At 41.7% G+C, this 19,456-nt stretch overlaps 1 protein-coding gene across 1 annotated transcript in view; it reads right to left on the minus strand.

Moving 5' to 3' along the window:
- Positions 1-430: 430 nt before the first annotated feature.
- Positions 431-19,456, minus strand: part of LOC124305922 (homeobox protein SIX3) — a 37,449-nt gene continuing 18,423 nt past the window's right edge. Inside the window, exons 2-3 of the mRNA XM_046765934.1 lie at positions 3,748-4,143; positions 431-2,258 (exon numbers count right to left, since the gene is read on the minus strand). Coding sequence (XP_046621890.1) covers positions 1,877-2,258; positions 3,748-4,143 — 778 coding nt within the window. The 3' untranslated portion in view covers positions 431-1,876. The remainder of the gene's footprint in view (positions 2,259-3,747; positions 4,144-19,456) is intronic.

The raw sequence follows: 19,456 nt of genomic DNA on the forward strand, positions 1-19,456 counted from the left end.
AATATCTCCGGATGTGTATACGTTATACATCGATTGATTTTCTTCGCCTGTCCATGTGAAAGGTTATATTAACATATTATACTCGACGTGAAAAAAAAAAAGAAAGAAATCGCTCGTACACGTTGAGTATATATACATATATATATTATCTCCTCACATGTATAATTTATGTATCTATAATGCATATGATTCGTGCTTGCACATCGAGATAGAATGACAGAGTGAGAACGATAGAAGGAAACTCTGGAGAGCGTGACAGGTGTTGTAATAATAATATAAAAATTAAATTTCGTATAATAATTTGATAATATATTTTTGGGCGGGCAATTTATGTACAGGCGTAAAATCATAATAATAATAATAGTAATAATAATAATATTTGTAAATGTTAATTTCTTAACATATATATATATTTATATATATATATATATATGTGTGTGTGTGTGTGTGTGTCATTTTCATATCAATAATCGTAACTATTTATATATATACGTACATATATATGTATTCCTATTCATATTTATGTACACATATGTATATACATACGCATGAGTTTTGTATGCCGATTTATGTATAGTACAGTCCATGTATATGTATTGTTTTTAATGCTATAGAATTGGTTATACGAGAATTTTTACTATCGATACTATCTACAAAAAACAGGGGCACGATTAGGTGATTGATGCTCGGGATAAAGGTAATGGGGAATAACATTGCTCCGGGCTAAGCGCGAAGATGGTTCTTCTTCATTTTGTCCTTGCCGTTCGTTTTATTTAATTTTTTTTATCCATCCAGTGATTCTCGATTAGCTTCGCAAGCTTCTCAGCTCCAATCTTACTTTTACACTTTGTCATACCTACTAGCGGAGCAAAGAAGAAAACAGGAAAGACGGTGAAGATGAGGAAGAAGATTCAGAGCAGTAGAAGTAGAGGTAGTAGCAGTAGAAGAGTATTTGGTTATAAAAGTTTGACGATAATAAAACGTTTTATCAATATCGATATTTTAGAATTTTTCCACGGTATGGAAAGGGCTTCTTTTTTTTTGACAAAAACCAATGTGAATTTACCATTGTTATTTATTTCTATTTCTTTTTATTAACTCGACGCGTCGTCGTGTAACAATTTTTTTCAATAATACACCGCAAAACATTCGAATGAATTTCTATAGGTTTTTTTTTTTCCCCTCTTTGTTCTATGATTATTATTATTTTTTGTTTTTTTATTTTTTTCTCTTTTCTCTTCCATACGTTTCACTTTTCTACAATATACGTTTATTTGTCGGGATCCGGTTTTACGTCGTCTCTAAAGTTATATTTTTGAATTGAAAATTGAATCTTTCACGTTTATGCATGCAACAAAACTGTTCCGTCACATTGTAACACTGATGTAGGTACATCGCTTTTTTTGTGCGCCTCAACGAGCATTCCGTTCATCTGTATTTTCATATTGATTTTGATCACATTACCTACAATAACGCCATTCGTTTTTTCACAATTCGTTTATCGTATGTATTATACAAAATGCACGTTCAAATCCAGCTGAACTCTGGAAACGTTAGAAAAAAAGAAAGCAGCCTTGTCTTCCGCCGTTGATATTACGTTATATTTATATTTTTCGTCAAATTTATTAGTCAACGCATCGTTTTTTTTTTTTTTTTTTTTTTCCTTCAGATAATCATCGTCACTACTTAACCACGGCTCGATTATAATTCTCGAACGATCGGGTGTCGCGTATTAAATTTGCGTTCAAAGAATTTATCGCGAGGTTATTATTATTTATACACTTATCTCGTATTTCCATTGAATTTATCATCGTTATTATCATCATACTCCGTTGAATCGCATCAATTTTCACGCAACGTTTCATCTCCTCGCGTATCACGCGGGCGAGAATGGCCTGTGAATTTTTGGGGGTGTCGGATGCGGCGGGGGCGTCACTATCCTCTTCATCATCTGACCTTGGCCGTGACCTTGCGGCGTATGCTGCCCCGCCGGGGGGCTGCCCCTTGACGAAGGGGTGTGAGGACTCGGCACCGCGACTCTGAGCGGACCGGTGACGGAGAGATTCGTCGCCATCAATGGGGGGCTGTGAGCCTCCGAGAGGCTGTCAGAGAGACGGGAAACGCCGCCGTCGGAGAGACGAGAGCCGTCCGATAACCTCGATATACCTTCGGTCAGCTGGTGCGGGGGGTGAGGGTGGTGCAGCAGCCCTTTGTGGGGGTGGAGTCGCGGGGGTGGCAGGCCCAGCGGATCCGGAAGTCTGGAAAACAACCGTCAGGGAATAATCAAATTTATTTTATTCCTCGGGTCTCCAACGTTTGTCGGACCCATCGTTGCTAACTATTGATCGATTTTTAATTAGCGCAAGCATCATCAATGATCGCAGTCATTTTAATCGTTTGATTGTCACTCGTTGCATAGACTGTTGATCCCTGCTACGTAGAAATCATGTTTTTTTTTTTTTTTTATCAAATAAACTCGACCGTTGATTGCCTTCCTGCGAGGTGGTGTCAATTCTTGCAAAGGGACTTAATTTTTACCAAGATTCAAGTGGCTAAAATTTGTATCAGTTTGAAGTTCTTTGTACTTTTAGCCTGAATTTAAGTAAATCGTTTGTCTAAATTTTATAAGCAAAATATAACTGCTCATACTTTGGAAGCTCAAATATTTCGAAACTGTTCGAAAAGTTCCAAAGTAGTGATTTTTTTTTGTTCAATACATCAATCTTGTAAATTAATTGCATCCGCAATTAATGGCTCCATGGTAAAAGCTTACGTTGTGGAAAGTAAGAGACTCCGACTATTCAGAAGTCAGATGGACTTTTAAACTTGGAATTTTTATACGTCAAGCGCAGTGATTTGTTTGTCGAATAATACGGTGACTTGGTCATTTTTGTATAAGAATTATCAATCGTTGATAATCAATGAGCTGAAATGACTCTAGAAAATACGTTATTTTTGTTATCGTTTTTCGCATTACGATGTACTTTACCGGGTACTGAATACCGTGGATTCTATGTATTCCTTTTCTCAATTTTTGTCGAAAATCATTTTTGTTATTCTCACGTGTTTACAGAAATGAAACGTGTATATCTCGAAAAGCTTGATGAATCAAACATCGTTGGTTCGTTCAATTTCGTTAAAAATAGGGCTGAATTTGCAGTAACTTTCCCAGTTTAAAAAAAAAAAAAATTCATCGACAGACACGTGCAAGACTCAAGAAAATTGACGCTTTGAAAATTGCATGGTCAGACTTTTGTTCCTACCGTGATGAATCCAATTGACACGCAATAAAATACCGGAACAATTTCTTGAAACTTGATAATCAACCGCGCATGCGCCAAATAATTAAATCTCATTGGTCGGCGAAATATTCCCGCAGCGATATTCTTGTCTGCGACGCAGGCGGGCCAACCTACGCAAAATGCGTACGTTTGAATTTTCAAAGCGCATGAGCATTAAATTCCGACCGTTCTTCGAAGAATCGACTTTCCGATCCGACAACAAATGCTTTCCAAACCTTTCCGAGTCAATACCTCAACTATCCGAGATTCTAACCTCGAAAATTCGTATCAACTACATCGCCGGCAGAAACAAAGTTTGACAGCTGAAAACTCGGGATGGCCAGCCTGCGCGAACGGCCGATAAAATTGGCGCATGCGCGGTTGATTTTCAAGTCTCAAGAGATTGTCCCGGTATATCTAACAAAGCGAAGCTGGAATACAGGAGGAATGAACATTCGGTACGTACCTCGAGCCGAGATCGCCCCTGGGTCCTACGGCCTGAAAGGGACTGGTTTCAGCCAGTCTGAATATCCCACCACCGGCGATGCTCGGGTGGTTGTGCTGCGGGCTATGGGGTCCGAACGGGAAGCCGGTTGGCGAGAATTTGAAGGCCGGCGCGTGCGCGAACCGGAATTGGGGCTGCGCCGAGTCGAACCGAAAGTTGAGGGGCGGTGGGGGCAGAGGGCCCAGCGAGCCCAGCGGAACCGGGGACGGCTGGTGGGTCGGAGGCGGCGAGGATGCCGGCGAGGGCGGCGAGGTTCGTCCCAGGGAGATGTCAGAGTCCTCCGAATCACTTCCGCCGGGTCCCGGGCTCAGGGCTCGTCGCTGAGATCCGCTTCCCGGTCCCGATTGTTGCTGCATTCTGCAAAAAAAAAAAAAAGACAATAAATAAATAAATAAACAACAACATGTCAAAATTTAAAGTCGAGTCAAATCATAGCCTGCCGTGTCAACGAAGCGAAATTTGCGGAAATGATCGCGTGGCGTTGAGGCTAGTTACAGGAGCAAATAATACAGAATAAATAACCCAACGAAAAATAAGAATACTTGCGATATTTAATATAATTCAACTTTTTGTCACGGGCTATTTTTGCGTCGGTGTATTTTTACGCCGGTTAGTTGGTGGACCATTTCAACCAGGACCTTTGACTACCGACAGATTAGCGCTTTGTAAGGTACCCTCCGAAAATAATTAATACCACATTGTAAAATCACGTTGGAAATGTGTTGTTTTCTTCACGATGCCAGAGAAACGATTTTGCAGATTTGGTCGATATGTAAACAGAAAATTATTTGCATTTAGGTACAGACGATGGTTGACTGATTTTGTTCTTTAAAAATTTTCAACTTTCAAATATTTAGAAAACTCTTGACGACTACATTTATCGAGATAATTTATTGAACCGAACTTTTTGGCCAAGATGGTTCTTTTTAGAGTTACAGTTAAGCTTTTTCAAGTGGGTATAACAAGTACGGTTTTCCCATTAGCCTAAAGACACTCGTGATTATAACGATCATTCGGTTGACTTTTGTTTTTTGTTCTTCATCCTGAATCCTAATAGTTTTTGAATAATAGCTACACGGAGAAATATTTATATTTGCGTTTATTGTACACAGTCTTCAACCATGGTTCGAAAATACGATTGTGGATACGAATTAAAAAAATTGTTTCGTAGCTGTAGCAAAACATTCTAGTCACTTCTATTTTTATTTACTCGTGCAAAATTGTTGCTATGATATTTTCATTTAGACGTAACGTTAAAATTGCCAGAATATATTTATCATTCGGTACAACACTTGCACTAAATAATCAAACTTGGACAAAATTTATGACGGCATTTAAGCTCTGTCGTCACGATAACCAATTTATTATGATTTACTAATAATAATTACAAATCGAAATTTTCTTGTAAGTAATTCTGCAGAACGAAATATCGAAGCAGTTACGTATAAATCCATGCATCAGCATTTATCATTGATTATCGAAACTCATTGATAACGAAACGCCGTTTCTTCCAGTTTCTGTTTCCGAGCATCGAGGCACGATTTTGACTAAATGTCTTCACGGCCATAATACCTCTATAAATATATATGCCTCTGTACCTCAGTGGTTTAGTCGGTCTTGTTTCTCTCTCCCGCTCTCAGATCGATGAGTATAAACGCGAAACGGCGTCCCGTGTTTTCCCTGCTAATTGAGTCGCAAGTCGCTCAGGTTGTCATGGCTACGCGTTATATCCGCGAACTGCTCGGCGCTGGTTTTCTCCGCGTTAAAACGTCGACCGCAAAATTCGCCACTTTGAGCATGGCTCTGCGGATTATCCCACGAGCGAAACACCGGCCGCACAGATTTTTTTTTTTTTTTTTTAATCCTTTCCCATTTTTTGTAATCTCTTTTCCTCTCTTCCTGTTTCGAAACTCCTGCAGATAGTTTCAAAATTCGTTTACTCTCTTGATAAAATTTTATAAAGTGCAGATTGCAACTTGCGGACGCTGAATCGATTTGAATTAACTATAACGAATAGGGGGACAAAAAAATTAACGAATCTCAATCTTATACGCGTTACAAGAGATATGTGATTTAAATGAAATTTGTTTAGCCATAGTTGGATTCGGTGAAGGTGTCACCTGTAATCCGTTTGATTATGCCGATCTATCCGATATCTACGATATACCGCTTTAAAAAGTATTAATTATCATAATCCCTGTACCCGTCATTTTTAAATGATTTTCAATTCGGAGTCGTTTTTTTTTTCCTAGCACATTTGCCTTGAGAAACAAGTCGATCGTCTGGCCTCGACGCGAGTTTCAAGCTCTTTGCAATCGTTTGATATTGATATTGAAAAAGGAGGACCGAAGAGGGGCGAAGAAAAAAAAAAGATGAAATGAAACGAAATAAGGCAATTTTTTTTCGAGTGTACGAACAGAACGAGAGTGTTCAAATCGAGAACGCGTTCTCGGCATTAATTATCGTCGCAAATAGTCCGACATCTCGGCTCGTTATACCCGGCTTCCCACTTTCCTCTTTCGTTTTTCAACCTCTACTTTTCGTCCCGTGCTACCGGAACCCATCGAAAAAGATCCCGAAAGTGAACTAAAACGCGTCAGCTGAGCCCGAAGAACGTGGGTCTGTCATTAGGGTGTGTCTGTACCAAGAATACGTTTAGAACGGATGACCAATCATTTTTTTTGACCACGCCAAATAAGCATATAAAACGTAAAGGATAATGGTGCCAGCAATAGGAACCGCAAGGAATTGAATTGAAGTATGTACAAAGAGTGAAAAATAACTCGATTCTCGCTAATAGCCGCATGTCTACAATTTATCAGTATTCTTTATTTCTCAATCTTTCCTCAGCGTGAAGATTGAATCAAAATTAGTCGCCAGTTGCGACCGTGTTGCTAAAAGTTATCAAAACCCTTCCACGAGTAGGAACGTCTTTAAAGTGTTTTTTCGAGACATCTCTGAGTACGTCAGAGTCGTAAAAGATGTTTGTGACAAAATATCACGATAGTTTATGTCGTGTACATGAATCGAAAGAATATAATATCAACACGAGTTCCTTTCACAAAGTTCCATTTCCTGTTGCGTGTGTGATTCGTTCGTGATATTCTTTTTCTTTCCTTCATTTTGACGTGTTTTTTTCATTTTCTCTCTCTCTTTCTCGTCTGCCGGGGGAGGGGGTGGAGGTAAAATAATAATACTGACGGGTCGGGGGATATCATTTTAACAAAATCGTACCCCGTGTGTCACGAGACACCATAGAGAGACGTTCTATAGGCTTGGTACCCCGGGCACAATCTTCACCGGACTCTCTCCACCCCATGCTAAATACCCCCGGCCTTTACAATGGGTATATCGTTCGAAAATCTGAGCTCTCTCCAAGGCTGGCACAATGGGTAACGTGATACCGAACGAAGCGGTATGTGAAGAGGGCGCGATTCGGACGAGAGGTTTTTCGCTGTTCGCTTTTAATAGCCGCTAATAGAGACGTTAAAACGATACTGCTCCTTTCATCCAGCTCCGTTCCCCCCTTCCTACCCCTCTCAACGTATGCCCGTCGCAGCGTTCGTTGAGACGATGTTTGGTTTTTTTCTTTTTTCTAACATCCAAACCATCGGGCAGTTGCGAAATTTGAAGAAGCTATAAAACTTTCTAACGATTTCGAATCTCCGGTATATTATAGACTCGAAGAAAGTCTCTTTATTATACTTGGATCGGCGATACTCGTCGTCGACGGGAGTTTAGCGACGAAGAGGCGGCGGGTTCGTTGGTTGGTTGGTTCCTATACTTACTTGCCTTCCTCCTGCGGCAAATCGATTCGAGAGTGCTTGAAGCAACGCCGCGCGTAGTCAAAGCGCAAGTGACACTACGGGCTCGAAGAGCAGCTGCCAAGTGGCACGTGGCTTAATCAGCCGTCATTCAACTCCTTCGTTAACGATAATTCAAGCATCGATCCGCCGGTACCGGCAGTGTCGATGCTCGTTGACTGCGAAAATAACAGATACCCCGTAAAATATACCCCTAGCGATAATCGCGGACGTGCGGAAATTCATTTGTAGTAGGTATTATTCTCGATTTTCATTCCTGTCACTATTTAATAAAAAAATTTTTTCAATTTTTTTCTTTGTTTTTCCTCAGTTTCTCTCGTTCCTTTTCTTAGTATTCTTCTTATTCTTCTCGCGATGAGAGACATTCGTTCCCTGAGCGTTAGACTGCAGTAGCGACTGACTACTCTGTCTGACAATGAGAAGAGGACACGAGCGAGTACAAAAAACTAGCGGAGGATCTGTTGAGAGCCCTTTTAGTGTTTGATGGCAAACATCCTCCTTCCCTCTTCTGTTGCCTTTCGTACAAGGACACCCTATTCTCGTCGCACTCAAGTCTCTGACACACAAACTGTGTCTGATAAGATTTTAATTATTTACCAACGTTGACTTCGTTCCGCAGTCTACACCATTTATACCGACAATGAGCGAGATGTTCGAACCCGGAATCGCGATCTTTTGTCGTCAATCGAATTGCTTCCATTCTGTATTTTCTCTCCCTCTCTCCATGGTTCCGCTTATACTCGACGTACCGTCTCCGTATCTGTTCTACCGTGCCTTTCAATTCCCCTTCGTTTCCTTTGGAACGTACACATCCCGGAATAGTAAAACCGCCTGCCAAATGTTGCCGTAATTACGGTAGATTTTTGTAATTAGATGACGCCTCATTAAATTGTCTGTAAAATTATTACTGCAATGGTGAAACCTGTCCGGTAGCTAGATGACGTGGGGAGAGGGATGGGAGGAAAAGAAAAAAAAACATGAATTTGGTGAAATTCAATGAACCGCAAAGGGGTTCGAAACCGTAATTTAATTACACGTTTTTATTCTGGCCGAGGTAAAACGGTATGTGAAGCAAACAGGATTAGGACAGTAGAGGTCCCGAGGTATGCACGAGAATCCGGCCGCCCGTTGAAACGGGGATAATTTTTTCAGCGCGCAAGCAATTTTACTTGAGACAACAGGATTAGAGCGGTTCTGCTCTTTCCTTGTTTCGGAAGGACTTAATTTTCGAGATTTTTCCCACGACAGACGGAACGGACAGAGTGAGACAGACGGATAGATATAGAGAGAGAAGAGAATGAAAAGAAAGGAAGAAGGACAGAGTGAAAGAGCGACAGAGAAGGAGAATTTTGTGTGTGGACCGCTCAGCTGGGTCCTCGGCAAACACTTTAACCGACCATTTCTCTTGGTACCTTGTTTGTCCCTCGTCAGTACCTACCCACAACGCGATGTCTCCAAAAAATCGTTCGGATGTAATTCCATGTTACCTACGTTCCGCCCATGAGAAGCTGAGATCGGACTATGACACATGTACGATTGGTCCGATATCCGTTTTCTTGCTGTGACGCGATTTCACAGCGGCTTTGTTCCCAAAGTCAAATGAGACCATCCTGATCACACAACGCGCGCATATATCGCCGTGAGAATCACGCCTTTATGCTCAAACATTTTAAAAATTAATATTTGAGGTGATGCCCAGGCGGAACTGTGACGCTATAAACGTTGCACTCTCGACCATTGGAATGTTCCCGACGTCCTGTCATACGTACGCAACATCGCACTGGAGCGAATAAGCGAGATTCGTCAAACACTTTCACACTTGATCAAGACTACTTATTTAGAGTATAAACCTACGTACGAAAGCTTCGGAGGGATTGAAAGCGGGTCGGTTGAAGACTCGTTCAAGTCATCGCGAGACGTTTGTCACAGGGTGGGAATGTACCGGCTTTAGCTGGATGACTGTAGGATATTTTTGGCCCGACATTGTCCAGTAGAAGAGGCGTGTCTCGCCCCGACTGTTGAGTATGATGAAACTCATCAAGATGTTTAGACGTCCCAGAGACAGCTGGTCGACATAATTCGGAACGACGATTTAAATTTCACGACAAAGACGCGAGACGTTTCAATCCAACGATCCTCGCACGTGACCATTCGATTTGACAATTGGATTTCGGATTCGAAGAGGTCTCGGTACTCTTCCCGAGATGTTCAGGATGTCGGTTCATTGGGTTGGTCGTGTTTTTGCACGGTCCGTGATCGGATCTTTGTGAAAATGGAGTTGGACGAACCAGACCTACTTCTTCGGCCGCAGTCTCAAGACCCCGTCTCCCTCTGTCTCTCTCTCTCTCTCTCGGGAACTTTATCCGTCTTCGTTCAACCCCTGATGTTCAGTGGGTTGTTTCCCCTTCCCCTGAAGTGTATTTGGTCACTTAAAATCGTCAAACATATCGGAATACAGGTATGTCTGAAAAACAAGTGAAAAGCTAGGCGACAGCCGATACTCGCGTAGCTTTGTTCTTGTATAAACATTTGCTCGGTTCATCAGCGAGGGCGGGGGAAGAGAGAAGAATCGTAAGGGCCTGCGGTGCATGGACTGGGCTGCCCTGCACCATGGAAGGAACCTCCTTGGTGTACGGTGAAGTGGAGATCGCTTGTCAACCGTGCCTTCCATCCCTGCCCGAGTCCGCCATATTGCACCGTCGTCGGTTTAAAACACTCGATGTTCGAGTGGATAAAATGTTGCAAATCATCGACTACCTGTCGGCCACGCACGCTCTCCGGCCCCTAGCACAGCCACATCCAAGCCAAAGTGTGGGTATAGGTACTTAAACACCGGACGTTCCCCCCGTGTGTTAATATAGTGTTTTGTTTAATGCACTCTCGAGGTAACCGCGAGCGAACCGTCATGCCCTGGGCTCTCCTTAGTGTGTAATCGCTTCAACTGCGTCGGACTCGAGGTGAAACGACTTCATTACGGGCTGATCAATGCTCGGCATGCTCGGATGACGCGAAGTTCCAACTTTTACGGAATATTTTTGCCTTACGGGGTATTGAGTTCCCGGTGGTTACGCCGCGGTGCCGCCTTTTTATCCACTAAATTAAGCATTTTTCCTTGTATGCGTGGTAATACCGGAGAGACAAAAAATTCTTACTCCAGATTCTGGGCGACAGCCCGTAAAACCCACCAGCTCGTGTTCTCGGCTCGTGATGCTCTCGGGTATGTAAGTATAGGTACACACAAGAGTGGAGGAGTACGGTGTATACGGTATACTCAGCACCAGCAACGATGAGGTAAAAGAAAAATTGCGACACCGCCCATTGACCGTAGAGCGGATGGCTCGGGGTATCGCTTTTCATGGGGAGTATGTATGAATATTCATTTTTTCCTACTTCGTGTGTATTTCTTTGCCGTGCGATGCACTCGAAGTCTCGCGGACTCTGCGCTCCGCTCGATTGAAAAAAATAAATTAAATAAAACAACGATAAAACAAAGAGTGAATGTAATAAATAGGAAAAAAAAAACATATTGCGGGTAAAAAAGACGTAAAGATCGTACGAGGTATAAGATTTCACACGCGGGGGATCAAATTGGTCGGAGCTGGCGGCTTAAGCCGTTGCAAATTACACCGTAAGCCTCATCCTCGTCCTACGTCCGTATTCGTCCTTTCCATACTCCATGGCTTACCACTTACCGGCACTATAGTTTAGGTTGCTTTTGCTTCAGTTTAGACGCTCGGTTAATTTGTACACTATAATGTGGCCTCGACCACCATCGTGCGGGCATGTCTGCAAGGGAAGGAAAGGAAAACGTCGAAGGTTGAGGAGGGAGCAGGGGGAGGAGGATGAGGATGAGGAGAAGGAGGAGAAGGAGGAGAAGGAGGAGGTGACCTCGAGAACAGGGGATGCTGGCTGGCGTATGATCATTTTCTACCTCGGTAATAACGCGAAACCCCCACAGGGCTTAAGATTTCAATCCACCAAAGAGAATGCTCGTTTCTACAAAATTACTCGCTTCAGGTATACCTACACATCTATGTCGATTCTCCCTTTATCCGTGTGTGCGAGATACGCGCCCTCGTGAATAGCTCGGTGTAACCTAACCTACTTGTTGTACCCTTGACTGGAATACGATGACGTAGGAATGAGGAGAAACATTAACGAGCAGGAAAAGATATATCAAGGTTAAGCTACCTACGTACATGTATACTTATCAATGCTCACCGGTGAAATTCAACTTGTAATCGAGTTTCGACTATTAGGAAATTCCATTTCTTCTGACAACAAAGAGGTTCAATTTGCCATTTCAACAATTCAACGTATTCTAACGTGAAATCCAATTCGGTGAGACAACTTTGTGCTTCCAATTACTCGAGCATCATACCAACGAGATCTGGAGTCCATTCGGGGTTCGGATGTAGTCCAAATTCAAACGTACATCGAACGTACATCGAACGTTTGAGGACTCCTCTCGCGATGGATTAACGTAGGAGTAATATTCCTGCTTTTGGAACAGTCAGAGACGTGCCGGTGACGAAGTTGGATTCCCGAGTCGAAATTTAGCGCCCCCTTTAAACCCTACGTTGGAGCTCCGACTGAAGATACTAAGGTAGGTTCTATTTCAATGCGATATCAGACCATATTTTGACGCTAAAATGGTCCGAAATTTCACGAGATACGAAGTTTCGGTTCATAGTAGGGACTGTTTAGATCCTCCTTTAAACCACCAGAGGTGGGGTAAAACCTGCTGGCTTGAAACTCTCCATACGATTCTGATTGAACATGATTGAAATACAAAAAATATGATCAAAACGTGTGAAATCAAAATTAAAATCCCAATAAACAGGAATTGGTTTACACATGCGTTTAATCGTATTTTCTGTACCAGCGATCAGTTAAAAGGGTTTTTGTATTCATAAGAACGTTGAATGAATACAGTCGAAATGCAATACTTAATTTTCAAACGTTGTTAAAACTTATCAAAATGATGTCGAAATAGCCCTTGGATTATTCATTGTGAACACTCGAATGTCGCTGTAACAATATATCTATGGGGGATGATTTACAGGTCAAATGTAGGAGCTGCAGATCGAACAGCGTCAAAACATGTTCAATCGTCTGCTACCGGAGGGTCAAAGTACGACTTGGTACTTTAATTTTTAGAAGTTGAAGGTTCAATGTAGGATTTCCAGGTCAAGTTTCCTTCAAAGTAGGTTCGTACGAACCTTGTTAGGGTGAAACGTAGGCGCTGAATTTTGACTCGGGTTCGGATGCGCGTATTCCAGTATCGAATTGGCTAGAATAGAAGAAGCGAGCTGGGTGGATCAATTTGTCGCAGCATCAAAAGACCGAGATCGGGAGACGGCGAGCGGCGCAGACGATGGGCCGCGTTATCCCCCGGGGGATTGACGTAACTAAAAATTTAAATTTAATGCAATTTCAGGCGATTACCCTTCCCAGTCTCTGATATACCTACCCACCCGCCTTCCGTCCCTCGTCTTGCCTCGCTTCGACTACGCCGCCCGCGGGTCTTGATTGGCTTACATTGTCGATGCTCAACTGTTTCATGCTCCAGTGACCGACCGGGGGATATCAATGCGCGATAGGGGTACAATTTCATGCCCTCAGGCCCCGGCCTGTGCAATGCCACGATCCGGGGTGCCGTTGCTCTGACTTTGCTTTCGATCGGGTTACGCCAAATTCGAAACAAACCTCGGTGTAGGGTAGTTGCACCATTCCTGGTTACGTTACCATTCGCTTACTTGTACACTTCGGGACAGTGAGTCTGAGACGCATAATTTTTTACACCAGACAGTTACGTTGGCAACACAGAGAAACCTACAGCGCCACAGTCGGCCAAGCGCGAAACAAACTCAATCTCGATAAACGTAACATAACCCATGAACGTCGAATCTAACCTTAGAATACCGCGGGGATAATGACTTGTTGGATTGACAAGTCAACAAGTATTCTAAGGTCAGATTCAACGGTCATGGGTTGTGTTACGTTTATCGAGAATGAATTTGTTTCGCGCTCGGCCGACTGTGGCGCTGTAGGTTTCTCTGTGTTGCCAACGTAACTGTCTAGTGGAAAAAAATTAGCCGTCTCAAATTCATTGTCCCCAAGTGTACCTTTGTGAAATTTTCTATCTTGCATCAATTTCACTTTTAATCTCTTCGATTAAAGCATCGAATTCGTGATTAATATTCGCCGGAACTAAAAATCTCTCTCCGTGTACCCGCAACTGGATTAAAAGGATTACCGAAAGTGATACTAAGATGACCAAAACCGGTGCGTTCAATCCAACGCATCGACGACCATTCTCTTGCAACATCGTCGTTCAGTAATTGGATATCGGAGCAGTTTGTCAATCATTCATTTCAGTCTTCGGGCGAACTTTACAAAGAATAATCACGTTCACTAATGGTCCAAGAACGTAAGTGCCGACATACCTCCACGTACCGTTACGTTCGATATTATTATTTGAGAATAAAAAACAAGCAACAAATTTTAAACATTCTTCCCGAAATCGAGGAATCTTTACGTTTCAAAGGATTTAGCGTCGTTTCCGAAATAAAAAAAAAAACCAGAAAAAATGGAGAATGCGTCCTTTTACCATTCATAAACGTGATAAATCAGAATATATTTTGATGCTGAACCGAACACAATGCCTTTTACCTTTATTTATTGTTTTGGTTGATTTTAGCTCAGGTGAAGAAAAAAAAAATTACACGAAACCCTTTTACCACCGATTTCGCTTTTCTGCCGTCGATATCCTTGCACCATTTTACACGCGATATACTCGCCTCGGTGTCAATATCCTCACGTGCGCCGTCCTCGCATACGTGATATTATTCGAAAATAATACCGGCGTTCACGTACATTTTCTGCGACTTGTGCAGCGAGCACTGAAATAGTATAGTGCACATCGTGGCGTGCAGGATCACTAAGATCCTATCTTATTCAAGAACCAGGATCAGGATCAGGGCTGTGCCCAGAGTGTTGCGTTACACCGGGGCAGCTACCTTTATCCCTTCGTGTAACGGGTGCTTCCGAAGTAACATTTTTGCTAATAAAAACATCCAAAGAACGATGTCAAATTTTTTCATATTTGCCAAACAGCGCCTCGTAGAGAAGAATTATAACGTAATATAAGTTTTTTTTTTTTTTTTATTTTTGCTCTACCTAGGCGTAAAATGGGATTTTACGATCCGTTTTGCGGGTGTAAAGTACCGTTTTACACACCGGTATGTTTAAAACGAATAAGGAATTAAATTCCCCGAATCGTTGTCTCTCGCACTCGTAGTTGCTGTCTCTGGTTAATTCTGAGAATTGTTAGATCAGTTTATCCCCAAGAGGTGGCGTGGCAATCGTGTTTTGGAATTACTTATTTGCTGAAGAGAACAAAAAAAAAAAAAATTCCAATCAAATTCACGAGAAAATACAGGCCAAGCTTTGGGAGGCATAATTAACAAATGTTATTTTCATTTTCTGTTAAACAATTCAAAAATCAACAATTGATTAATCAAGGTTGATTGAATTCAATTTTTTATTTGTAAATGACACTATCGAATTCAGTTCATTTCGTTTTGCTCAGTTCAAAACCTTTCTATGACGAAATAAAAAATTGATATTATCATTACTTTTAATAAATAATAATAATTTTTTTTTTTTTATAACAGTAAAGTATTATTGTTTCCGGTGAGGGCTTTGCTTTCACATACACGACCTTATATCTGCTATTTTTGCAATTTTTGTACAACGTGTTCTTCCAATTTTACGGCTCGAGGGGTAAAAAATATTATTCGCATAACGAACGTAACGATTTACACTCTCGTGCGATGACGCCGAGAATTCGGGAGGTGAAAACTAATAATTTACCGTCAACAAACTTATATTTAGATATATCGCGAAATAAATGTTTCGTTATTGTTATCAAATTTTATCTGTGCCAAATACGATTCGTCAACTGTTAACAAATCTTCATCGATCATCACGTATTTCGCGATACATTCAAATATACGTTTGTTAACATGGTAAATAAACTCTTTTCTCAGTGTAGCAGTAGTTGCGGTGGAGAGAACGACGTTGACGATTTCACGTCCATGCGTAAAAAGGATTAGAATTCGCAATGCGAAATTGCTCCGCTCAAGTCCAGCAGAGTAATTTCATTATTCTTTGATTATTCAACGCCGTTTCTGCAGCGGGCAGTTCGTTCTCAGTTTCTAGTCTCCTTCGCTGATTACGTTTGTCTTTTGTAATCAGGTGCGCCGTCTGTTGGGCGTGGAAAATAAAAATGAACACAAGGGGTAGAGAACTGCGAAGGGCTCAGCCGTGCTGTACGGTTGGCTCGGGGCTGTGCGGGCATAAATTAGCTAAACGAATATAAATTCTTTTCTTCCGGAAGGGGGAGGGCCCGAGTTTTCTCTCTTTTTAAGACGCAATTGATGGCGAACGACGGCGTAACTTCCGACTTAATAATTCTTTCGTTACACCGGGTCGTCGTACATTATACATGGCTACTGCACAACGTGTATTAAGGTACGTTCCCCGTTTCCTCCTTATTTCTTCACTTGGTTTAACTCCGCCCTTCGAGGGCTCGTCGCTCCTCAAGTTCCGATCCTCGCTTCATTAATCGACGAGAAAAATCTCACCCTCCCTTACGGATTTCTATATAAGTGTTACGCAATACGCACTGAGAGAAATTTTTGGTCCCGGTTACCGCTCAGTCATTTTAACTATTTTCATTTTTTACCACAATCGAAAAATATAGTTATAGGTAGAAAATGAAAATTAGTTTTCTAGCCGTTACCGGAAAGTCTGGTATCCGTAACTATTCTTTCTCATTACGATCACTGTTGCTATATTTTCTTGTCACTGTTGTGAAAATTTAACGCTTGTGCAAGAATAAATTGACGTTAAAGACTTGTTTAGCTAAAAAAGTAGAGCAAACCTCACAAATTGATTTTGCGTCGCAATTAGCAAAAAAAGTACCTCGTTTTTCGTAATTCCAACAATATTCAAACAGTTTCTTCTAACGATACCTCAATTTTTCTACTTACTGTAAGAAACGAAATTTTTGTCAGTGCGGGATTTTCGAAGCTGTGATACGAGGATCGGGCAAAGATTTCACGATTATGATTCTTCGTCTTCTTATCACACTCGCTTTCTTTCGTTCTTTATTCTTCTTCTTTCACCGAATGCCACGATTCGTGCACTGCAGCGGTACGACAGACAGGTTACGTATTCCCGTGGGAGTTTCGAATCAATCAATTCCGATAAGTTGTGACGTAAAAGTCTCATCGAGTATAACGGGAGGAGGACAGGAGAGGAGAGGAGAGGAGAGGAGCGAAGCGGCCGAGTTCGTAAATCAATTTCGGGCAATTTCCCAGCAAGAATAGAGTCTCCTCTCGAACGACAACTAGAACGGAATTGACCTTCGAAGGACCTTTCAAATTTCAACCGCTCCTTAAACCGCTCGTACAACAGAGACTCGGGAAATGAATGTCCCTCCTCTCTCTCTCTCTCTCTCTTTTACTCTCTCGAAGTCCGGACCCCTCGCCGAAATCCCGCGGTCCAAATCGCTCTGAGTTTGCACCAACTCCGTTCCGTATATCGCGTTATATCGAGTCCCGTTTCTTCGACCGGAAATACGCCGTATCGTTTTGAGTATTCGAGAGTGACGTGGGTCACGGACGACGGAAAGAAGAAAGAACGAAGAAGGAAAGGTAGACACGCGTTGAGAAAAAAAAAAAGAAAAATGAAAAGTGCGAAAAATAATACAGTCGTTTGTAAATTTGTTCCTTTCTCTCTCGGCTTGTTTCTTTTCATATTAAACACGTCGCTGCGTAACATCTGAAAATTTTTCACACCTAAATGAATATATTTTCTTCCTACAAGAAGGACCGCGGAATTTTTTCCGCGTCGCGAGTGTTTTCACACGGCTCGAAGGTGCGTGTATGTGTATATGTATATTTGATTCCTGGGTCTGGAGAGTAAAATTAGTCGAGGAGCTGCCGGATCGAGGTCCCCGGGGACCTGGACTCGCTCTGCCCCATCGCTCGGTCCGAAAACACCAAGGGGAAAATCCCTTGCGATTCTGCTTCGAAGGACTGGGAATCATACGGCGGCCTCCTCGAGTGTCAAATTTAATAATCGAGCTATGTTTTAACAATAAGAACGACTTCCCAAAGACGACGACGATCTCGAGAATAATTTCAAGCTCCACTTAAGCCTCCCTCGCCTAGGGAAATACGAGGGAAACGGGACACCGGGAGATGGGAAGAGAACATTGTTTTTATAAAAATGTAAAACGGTCAATGGTTTACGAATTTTAGTAATTTTAAGTCGCGCTATGTCGCTGCAGGTTCCAAGTTCACGAAGAATAAGAGATGAATAATATCCAATTCGAATTTCGGGCTACAAATTCAGATTCTTGATTAACGATTTCAAAGTCCTCGGATACCGTATTAGGCACATGAAAATATGACGATTCTTTTTATCTTTAATTACTATAATGGATTCATCATTACAAATTTCGGAAGTCTGACTTTGGATTCGTTATCGGTGACCCGAAAAACCTCCGCCTACCAATTTGTACAGAAATCGGAATTTTCTTATTCCTTTTTTTTCACCATATCGGATCGCCGTTTTGGATTTCGCAATCTGACTTCAGATCCGTGATCAGCCACCCGAAAACCCTACGTGTACCAATTTTCATCAAAATCCAAATGTTTGTATTTTTTTTTTAGCTCATTGAATAAACCAAATTTAAAATTGGCAAATATGACCTTATATTTGTGATTAGCGATCCAAAAACCTGACGGTATGAATTTTCATTCAAATCCATTCATTCGTTCTCAACATATCGTATTGTTATACGATTTTATGGAATTTCACTATCCAAATAATTAAAAAATTACCGAACGGATCGAAACCAAAATCTAATCAGTTCTAAGTTTGAAAAAACCGCGTCGATTGAGACGAAAATCATTGAAATCCGATAACTCGTTATCGAGACCTTCGGAAAATAATTGAATGTGATTCTCTAAACTTCAAAACCCGAGGATCTAGCCGAAAGTCGACTTGTCGTTTTCCGGGTGATTACAATAGCTTCCATCTTATCTCAAAACGAAAAAATGGGAAAGTTGAAAGTTCCGAGACAAAAAAAAGTCTCGGCACACAATCTCACGCAAACCTCGATTCCAGTTCTCATTGGATTAAACGATATTTACTTTTCGTGTAGTTAATTTCTTCCGCCTCTACTCTAAGAACCGATTTACATCCAGCGTGAATTTTGATCCCGAAGTTGAGTAGGTATAACAAACCCGTGTAATCACGATGTTAGATATTCGTCGAACAAAGTGCTTTGCCCTAAGCACCGGGCAAGATGAATAAATGCAAATACCTGGACGCAGGAAGGCAGGGCAACCCGTTGATAAATAGATGGATAGATAGATAGATAGACAGATAGACGGATAGATAGATATATTTGTACAGGTAAAGTGAGCTTTTTAAATTCCTTACGCGCGGCGGTTCCTGAGCGGAATGTCCGTGCGGTAAAAGTATAATCCTGCGCAGGGATGAACGACATACAGCCAGGTATATATATGTTGTATGAGCCGAGATCTTATCTTTCGCGTTTACACAAAAAACCGAGAAGCCTTCCTGGGCTGCGCCAAATTGCCAGCTCGTCCTTACGGGTGTTGTAATTACCTCGTTATCTGCAATCGTACGATTAATTTCACGTTTGAAAATTATAACCCCGCAACGGACTCGTAGGTGCCCCCATATATGTATATATATATATATATATGAAATAGGCTTGAATTTCACACACGCGTACGGTA

This window comes from Neodiprion virginianus, chromosome 5 (genome assembly GCF_021901495.1).
Source record: "Neodiprion virginianus isolate iyNeoVirg1 chromosome 5, iyNeoVirg1.1, whole genome shotgun sequence".
Classification (NCBI taxonomy): domain Eukaryota; kingdom Metazoa; phylum Arthropoda; class Insecta; order Hymenoptera; family Diprionidae; genus Neodiprion; species Neodiprion virginianus.